The 9703-nt window shown below is 39.5% G+C and overlaps 1 protein-coding gene across 1 annotated transcript; it reads right to left on the minus strand.

Annotated features, from left to right (window-relative positions):
- Window positions 1-1502: 1502 nt before the first annotated feature.
- On the minus strand, window positions 1503-9703 carry dapk3 (death-associated protein kinase 3). The gene is given in 10 exon segments (XM_032566237.1): window positions 1503-3109; window positions 4480-4525; window positions 4625-4777; window positions 4857-4883; window positions 4986-5034; window positions 5145-5223; window positions 5225-5275; window positions 6329-6689; window positions 8226-8330; window positions 9600-9703. Coding segments are annotated over 9 exon segments (1365 nt in total). The 5' UTR covers window positions 8288-8330; window positions 9600-9703; the 3' UTR covers window positions 1503-2572.

Here is a 9703-nt window from a genome sequence, read left to right on the forward strand (position 1 = left end):
TGACAAATCTTGAAAAAACATTTTGAAAATAATTTCTACTTAATACTATATTCCCGACAATGTATTGTAAAAAATGTGGAAGATGATGATCTGGACAGATCAGACCAAAACCTAACCTTTAGGCAAAAATGCAAAATATCATGAGAGAAAAATACCACTGCATTCGACGCTGAGCTAAAAACTCATGTGGTCAAAGTCAAGGTCCAGATCTTAATCTGATAAAGATTTTCACTAAACTTAATTCTCATCAAATGCATTCGACTTTTTTTTCTCACCATTATTGTACCAGGAAGTCACGGGACTTGAGATAACATCTGTTTTCAGAGGAAAACCTGTCCATGACGCACACCGGAATGCAGGATACAAAATAAAAATTAAACATACACACTATTTAAACATCTTGAATTTCACTTACACTCAATGCAAATAAGAATAGAGCATAAGGTTAAGACTTAAACCAATTTTAAAGGGAATTAAGAGTAGCAATAACATTTTTCAGTTATCCCCTAAATGAAGTTTAAATTCATTTAGGGGATTAATTGTTTTTGTTAATGACTTTTGCAAATTGTGCATAAGAAAAAGGTTTTTTATATCAATTTCTGAACAAATTTTAGGGACACTGAAAGTGGCTGTGATGAGCAGGTATGGTTCTGACCTTTTTGGATTTAGTAGCCTGTTTAATAGGAGCTGTATTAGTTTAAATTACAGTATCTTCACCATATAGGTGGAACTTTACATTTAGCAAATTTCTTTCCGAATCATTTATAAAAATGATAAAAGCAAAGGAGCAAGAATGACCTTTACGGTTCCAGTTATGTTAACCATTCTTATGAAAAAAATTTGCAATTTTTCTCATTTTTATTCTTTACTTTGTGCTGATTTATGAAAAACGCTAACAAAATACCTGAGTGAAGTTGGCCCATCACCTTCAAATCAGACAAAAATTGGTGTCGAACGTTTGTGCTACGCTTGTGCAGCAAACATTTTCATTTGAGCCACTATCATTTTAAAGACATTAAAAAATGTTTCCAGAGGTCATGAAAGGTTAACGAGCCCCCCCACTCACCTACATTTGTGCTGGTTTTGTGCAGCAAAATCTGTGCTGCTTTGGCCTTGAAGATATTAATAAAAGTGTAAAGGCCAAAAGGTCAACTAGCTTCCCTACTTTTACAAAATCAAAATGACCTTTAAACTTTCATTAGTATCTTCTAAGCCAAAGCAGCACAGATTTTGCTGCACAAACGTTTGATATCCTTTTTCTCTGATTTGAAGACGATGGAGGGACCAACTTCACTCAGGTAAACAAAATTTATGTAATCATAACAAAATCTGCAAAAGCTCACAGTGTATGAACATACCGTGCGTGCAAATCAAGCTGTAAATATTAGCGAGTCCAACTTCTTGGCCTCATTCATGAGGACAGAATGTTTACTGCCTGAATCTGAATATAGATTTTTTTGTTGATTTTTTGCAGTTATGTTAAAATGATTCCCACACAGAAACAACTTGCTGAAGTTTCTTTATTTGAAACAGTTCCCAGAAATACTAACAGATCAGGATACAGATTAAAATAGATTCTGAAACTGCTTTATAAGTGCAAATGAGTACATTTCTCTACTGAAAAATACTACAGACGATAAAACACCATTCCTGCACAGGGAATGTGGTAGCTGGATGTGAAACTCGTCAATGGAATGTCTGAAGTGTGCCTTGACGAACGCAGTTACACCGAATGTACTGACAGAAGGTTCCATGCACACCGTTGGGTCTACAAGACTACTGTGCAAAACATGTCGCATTTTAAGACTAAAATGATTGAGCTGATGGCAGCTGAATGCCCACGATGAGGTTGATCTGTTTTCAGGCACTGCAAAGGCTGATTCATACATTCTCAAATCAGGTAATGCTTTATTTTAGTAGTTACTGTAAATTCGGACCTATATCAAGTTATTCTCCTGCTAAAATAAATGATTTGGCACCAATGAGATGGAGAACGGTTTCAATAGTTAACAAGTGATCCAATTTAAATTACATGACATGTAAAATAAAGCGTTACCCTAAAGCTCTATATTCAGCGCTGAGGCTTTAAATTTATTGCATCGACACTCAGTCCAGACATGCATGTAACTGCATGAATAAATACACCTGAATCCCTCAGAAATCTGATAATATTACATACATTGTGAAGCTCAACGGGAACAGAAAGGGTTAAATTGAAAACTAGCTAGTCTTTAAAATGACAAATATTCAAAGGAATGGGAGTCATTTCCTTCCTCGCTAACACGGTTTGAAATGACAGCCGAGTTACGGTACGTTAAAATATCTAGAAATCATAAATTAATGTATATTTTTTTAAAAATAACAGCCTTCTTTTGCAGAAGCGGCTTCAACATGTTTGCCTCTTAGATTCTCGTCCTTCCCTCTGGGATGAAAATGGTGGAAGATTTTCCCGATATGCAGCAGCAGCAGCGAAGCGCGTGGAGATGACACTTATCTCCTCCGAGAACAAGCAGAGCAGAAGGGCGGGATGAAGCTGTAGAGAGAAAACGTCTTGGCTGGACGGCGGCTCGGCTCAGGGGACGTTGCCGGATCCGAGGGCATCCTTCTCTGCGGACATGGACCTGAGCAGCTCCTCCACCCAGCGGACCTCCAAGGCCACCTGCTCGGAGAGCGCATCGTAGCGGTTCTCCAGACGCCCAAACTTGCGCTTGAGGTTGTTGGCTGACTGCATGGTGAGCCGGGCGTCCTCCTGGCACTTCCTGCGCTGCGTCTGGGAGCGCTGCAGCTCCTGGCGGATGTGGCTGAGGTCGGCGGAGATGCTCTGGTTCTCCTCCTTGTACCAGCCCTCCTTCTCCTCGTAGATGGATAGCAGCGCTGCCACGTCCTCCTGGCAGGAGCGCTGGTTGCGCTCCAGCTCCTTCAGGCCCTCCTCCGCGGCAGCGATCTCCTCCAGCACCTGGGAGAAACGCTCAAAGTTCACATAGGTGTTGTTGGGAGGCATGCTGGAGTGAGACTTGATGGTGTACTCCTTCAGCCGGGTGGTCTTCAGGCGACGGCGCTCTGTTTTGTGATCCCGGTCTTCCTGGCGCACGTTTCGCCTCTTGATAACCTGAAGAAATCAAAGTTCGGAAATTGAGAAGACACTCCACAGATGTTATGACAGAATTTTATGCTTTGCCAGACTAAAACCCCCACAGTTCTCAAATCATCTCTAAGGTATAAACAGAAAAGGTTAAAGATAATCTATTATCCTTCCCTGTTAGGATAGGTCTATGTTCAGTAAATTTTTGCACAAAATCATTCTTAGATAATGAGATTTTAGTCTGATCAGTTCTGTCCATTTTGAACTGTTTTAGGGTCTCTTGTCACTTTAAATCCACATAAGCTGCTGCTGGCCACGCCCCATACTCACTATTATGCTTGCATGTGAAAAAGGCTGCAAAAAGATGTAAAATCACCATGCATCTTTGAAAAGCAGAAGTAGAGCCTACTGCACAACCACCAAGAACGCAGCTAGTGGTTTCCAGCTGGTAAGTCGACAACAAAATACTTGTTTTTTCCAGCAGCCATTATTACAGTAGTGAAACCAGCTGACCAAATGTGCTGGAACTCTGCTTGGGTTGCTAGGTAGCAGGATGGCCTCGGCTGGGGTTGCTAGGTAACGTTCAGTGCTTGTCGAATGTGACGCTACATTGAAATACATTATTGATAAACAGCTGACTGTTTCATTTACGTTTTTTTTTTTGCTTGTGCTGTTTTCAGAAGCCGTGGAGACCCAAATGGACAATATGCACAATAGGTCTTATTTAAAAATAATTAACGACCACAGCGCTAAGAGTTCAAGTTTTAAATACAGAATCTAGAAATGTCAACGGAGATAAACACATACTACATAACCGGATAGTTAGACGGACAAAAAGATGGAAGAATAACTGGATCACTGGTTACTTAGGATAACAGATAAAGAAATGGACGAATGCACTGACAGAAGGATGAGCGGATAAATGGATGGAGGAAAGAAGGCATAAAGGATTGATCAATAATGGACAGAGACAGACTAATTGATAATTATATTATAGGTTACAAGGATAACAGATTGATGGATGATAAGAGGAAGGAAGGATACGTTTATGGATGGATAATAGACAAATGAATTAACTGATTAATGGATGGAATGGTGGATAAAAAAAATAAAAAAAACTTTTTTTCTAATTTCTTAATCTATCCAGACTTGAGAAAACATTTCCTGAATTTTCCAGCTGGCATGAAAACCCTAAGAAAAACTCCCTGGACTTTAAATGAGACTCCAAACATCCCAAAAACAGTTTCTGGTAACCAGTACAATCTGCTCACATGAGGAGAAAACTACTACAATAATAAAAGCATAAAAAAACTGATTAAACAAGTCAGTAGATCTACTAAGAACCATTTCTAAGTTTTAATGAGAACAGTGAAATAATTAATAATTAAAATGCCAACCTTAATCCAGGGATGCTCCAGACTGTCATCAATTGTCATTCTCTTCCTACACAAACAGAAATCATTCATCAAGTTACCATTTCTTCTAAACTAAGGTCCAGTAATTTAAACAATGTGAATCCATGAGTTTTATTTATTTTATTACTTTGGGTCTTTGACCAGCAGGCGGCGTATGAAGTCCTTGGCCAGCTCGCTGGTGTTGCTGAAATATTCCTCGTCGAAGTCGTAGTTGACAGCTGAGATGTTGGTCAGAGTCTCCTGCTTGGTCTCGCCGAGGAACGGCGACGCTCCGCTCAGTCTGGCAGACAAAACGTTTCCCGTCAGCGCTCACTTCAGAAATGATTCGACCGAATGCTACGATGAGAAACTTTACTCACAGAATGTATGTGATCACTCCGATGCTCCTGCAAGCAGGAAGAGATGAGAAAAGAGAAAATGGCAGGTTGGTAAACATCTCTAGATGAGGAGAGGAAAATAAAACAAAAACAAAAAAAAAGACTCCTCACCACATGTCTGCCTCCAGGCCGAGAGGCTCGTAGTTGACTATTTCTGGTGCTGTAAAACGCATGAAAGAATGAAAGCTTTAATTCAAACCAGATGTGATCTGAAGCTAAACATTTTCCACTTACGAGGTTTAAACTCAGAGTGCAGCTGTGAGGCCTTACCGACAAACTCTGGAGTCCCAAAGATGTTCTTGAACTCGTTCCCAGCTTTGATCTGGTGAGCGATCCCAAAATCAATCAAGCTTGATCCTGGGGTTGGGAACGTTCTTATCCAGCAGCATAATATTCTCAGGCTGAAAGGTTAAAAAAAGAAAAGGATTTTTACCTTTAAAGGTGACCTTCCTTGGTAGGATAGGTCTGTAGGATATACAGAACATGTTCATTACATCTTTTAGCACAAAATCATTCTTAGATAATGAGATTTTAGTTGCTCAGCTCTGCCTATTTAGAATGAGATGTTTCAGGGCGTCTTGTCGCTTTAAATCCATATAAGCAGCTGCTGTCCACGCCACCCAAACTCAACATTCACCCTCACATGTGCAAATGGCTGAAAACAGATGCGCAATTACACAACTATACATCTTTGAAAAGCAGAAGTGGAGCGTCCTGCACAACCAATAAGAATTCAGCGAATTCTTCTGGATGGTAAGTCAGCAACAAAACACTTGTCTTTTCCAGCAGCCATTGCACAGCAGTAAAACCAGCTGACCAAACGTACTAGAGCTCAGCTTGGGTTACTAGGTGACGGGCTGGGGTTGCTAGGTAATGATGCCTGTAGAATGTGACTTAACAATCGAAACACCAAAAACCACACAGTTATTGCCAGAAAATGGCTGGTTGTTATTTTTAAGCGTGAGAATTAAAGCAATGCAGATAATTATTTTTATTTTAAATGGAAAAGTAATTTAAATACACAATGACAATGATATCCCCAAATATAAAACACATTTCATCACTACTAATTTGTTTAAAAGTGGCAAAAATTATTTTTGTCCAATTTCCATAATTTTCCACAAAGGTGGATAAAGGACCTGCTTAATGGATGGAAGGAAGAATAAAGGGATTGACAGATTAAGATCTACTGACTTGAATCCAACGATTCTTTCTTTCCCAGATTACAGAAGAGCTCCGAAACACATTGAGAAAGTAGAGCCTTTGTTATAGAGCTAGTTAGAAATTTTATTTTATTTTTTTTAACTCTTCACACATTTACTCTACAGTATAATTTCCAGTATTACTTTTGAGCTTAGTTAAATTTTTTTCCAGGTAAAACTACCATGGTTAACACCATGAAGCCCTCAGCAGCCTTTAACTTCCCACCAGTTCCCCTTTTATTAATGGCTGACCTTCAGATCGAAGTGAGCGATGCGTTTGGAGTGGAGGTAGTGGACGCCGTCCAGGATCTGCTTGAGAAACTGCGTGGCCTCCTCCTCGGTCAGAGACTCCTTCTCGGCCAGGAAGTCGAATAGCTCCCCGCCGGATACCAGCTCCAGGATCAGGATCACGTCCGTCTTGTTCTCGAAGATGTCGTTAAGCGTGATGATGTTGCTATGCTGGATCTCTCGCAGGATGTTGACCTCGCGCTCGATCTCCTCGCGGCTCACCCCGCGCCGGCTGGACGACAGGCGCCGCTTCTTGATGAACTTGGCCGCGTACTCGACGCCCGTTCTCTTCTCCTTGCACTTCCGGACGATGGCGAACTGTCCACTGGAGAGAGAGGGAAGACCAAACTTCTTGTAGAAATCATGGTGCACATGAATATTGAACTGAATTTAGGACTTTTAATGATGCATTCAAACTAGAGGTGGATGATACAGACTTTAAACTTTATTGTGTTATTTTTTGATACTATTGTGATAAACATTAGGATTTTAAAAAAAAACGTATTCATTACTAATTTTTTAAGGTGACTGTATGGTTATAACATCATAGCAAATATCGTTTAGAACAAACATTCTTCTTTACAATAATCTTCTTGAGGATGCCACTTACTTAAAAAGTGTGATTTATATCAGTAAACTGAAGAAGAGTCCCTTTAAACATGGTTATTTTTCTGGCTTTCAGCCATTTTCCACAAATGTACAATCAGGTTGATGTCAGAGATCTAGGGGGGAGGCCGATCAAGAAGCTTCAGATTAACATTTCAAACACAGTTTGATGTGGAACATTTAACTATGTGCAACTTTCCACTATCTGCCAGGTCAAAGGAAACTGGCTGGGATGTTTGGGATCAAACCAGCTTCCACAAACATGGAGATGCAAGAACACCAAAGACGCTGTCTGGAGTGAAGCCAGTTTAAAATCAACATAGACCGACATTAAATACTAATTTATGCGCCCAACTGATGCAAGTTGTAATCAGTGCAAACTGAAAAGCCACTTTAATTATACAATTGAGGAAGTGTGCAATTGCTTCATTAAATGTCAATGCTAATGCAAATAGTATCTGCTAGTATAGTAGTGAATATTTCAATACTGATTAAGCCTGTACCTTTCTGAAACTCTAAATGTAAATTATACTAACAGATATTTTCTTAAGAGTGAGAGACTCCTTCCAGACAGAGGAATCTTGCAAGCAAAGCTTGATATCAGCATCATTTCAGAACAAGTCCAACACTAAAGAACCATTTTAATTGTACTTAAAAACAACTACATGGAGTGAAATGTTATTTATAAAGAAAAAAATCAGAAGTGGAAACATAACAGCAGGATCGCTCCCTGTATGACTTAATTCAAATTTGTTTCAGCAAACAAAAACACTCTGACACAGTCCTCAATGTTTAGAAACACTCCACCACAGCAGAGGAGGAAAAGGACAGCGAGAGCCACTGACGTCACAGTTTCTGCTGCATTACTGCAGAAAGAGATTAGCCAAGGCAGGAAGGTGGGTCAATCTCTTAAAAAAAAAAAGAAAAAAAAAAAAGAGATGACTCGTCTTTAAAAGTGTCCAGTGCAGCATAAAAGTGCATTCAATTATATTTTATATTGCTGATGCAAACTCGTTATGATCTCGTTTTTTTTTGGCAGCCTGGAGTTCATACCTGACAGATCAATAAACTGTGTGGTCCAGATACTGCTCATAATTACAAGAAATAGATCACTGGAGTTTAGCTATACAGCTGAGGAAGCCTTATTAGAGTTTCATAAAGTGCTTGGCGTGCATTCTGCCTGGCACTAAAGGGCTACTGTATTGAAATTAAACACTTGAAAGCCATGTTTCTGTCAAGTGGGAGTGGTTCCTACCTGCCCAGCTCCTCTCCCATCTCGTAGTAGAGCTCAACATCTTCCTGTCTGAAGCAAGCCATGGTGCTGATGCTAACGGTGAGGGGAGAAAGTCCTACAGGTGTGCTGCAAAGTAAAGAGAAAATTAACTATACAAATCAGTCAGTGAGAAAAATAAATAAATAAAACTTACATGACATATAAATGCATCACTGTCGTATTTAATTCAATAGAATTAATTAGATGTCTTCTTAATAAAAAGGAGTCATAATAGACATGTTCTGTTGTTATGGGAAGTCAGATGTTCTTTGACAGATGGAAAGTTGAGTGGAAGGAAAAAGTTGCTTTATGTCCATTTTGAAGTTCCACAGCCATACCATCTGCTGCTGTCAGTCCAGTGTGGCTTTTACATAGGAAAACAGAATGGATGCCAAACTTCATAATTTGCTCAAAGCACTAATAAGTAGATTAATCATGCTTGATTGGCCAAAAAAAAACCAAAAAAACCTTGAGGATGCCTTGAGGATTCAAATAGGAAATACTTAGAATATTGTCAAAAAACAACAAAAAAACAAAGTTAACACTTTCAGCAACACAATTTTAAGAAATAGAATTGTGTACTCAGTCCATCTAATATGAATTTTCCTTCTCGAATTTAAATACTAAAATGAATTTAAATTATCGCTGTTTCTCTAAGAGCAAAACATTCCCTTATTTTTTAGATAATATCCCGAGTTACAAAGCAGCATAAGAGTCTCCTGTGTTTATGGATGTGGAGCTGCTCTCCTTGCCCTGCCTCCTGTCCTCCTTATTTGGTGGTAGTGAAACCACAGCTTTAGTTTTCAGACACTTTGGGGCTGATGTCAGACCTCTGCATACCAGTCTTACTTAGATCACCTCCTGCTCCTGCTTCAGCAAACTCTGACTCAATTAAAGGGCCCGGAGCGACCTCACAAAGAGATGTCTTACCTTTTGTTTCTTCACGCTGCACAAAATATCCCTAACTCGTAAAGGTTTTTATGAACGACACAATTTCCGATTAACGTTTTTGTTACGGTTTTACAAAAAATAAAAAACGGGCTTTTCCCTGAGAAATACAACCGATAAAACAGCCAAACGACGAACGTGTTACAGATAACACGAATCAAACTAAAAACCACACATTTCTCATTATTTTGTTCACTGATTAAAGGGGTTTCAACGCATTAACAAGAAGAAACAAAACGAATCCTGACAACGGAAGACAGCTAGCTATAGCTCGGTACATAACCTAGCGTTAAACACCGGCTCTCGTTGTTTTAAACCTCACAAAAAGCTACTAAAACCCAAATTATGACAGCAAAATACACAGTTAGTCAGATTAAAAGAGAAAACATTACAGCAATGGATACTCACCGTACGGTTCGCTATAGCTACTGCATTCCTCATCCAACTAGCTGAGTGGATCGCCTGGTTTATCAATTTATTGACGTTAAGACAGAGAACTTCCTGCGTGTACC

This window comes from Xiphophorus hellerii, chromosome 6, assembly GCF_003331165.1.
Source record: "Xiphophorus hellerii strain 12219 chromosome 6, Xiphophorus_hellerii-4.1, whole genome shotgun sequence".
Taxonomy (NCBI): domain Eukaryota; kingdom Metazoa; phylum Chordata; class Actinopteri; order Cyprinodontiformes; family Poeciliidae; genus Xiphophorus; species Xiphophorus hellerii.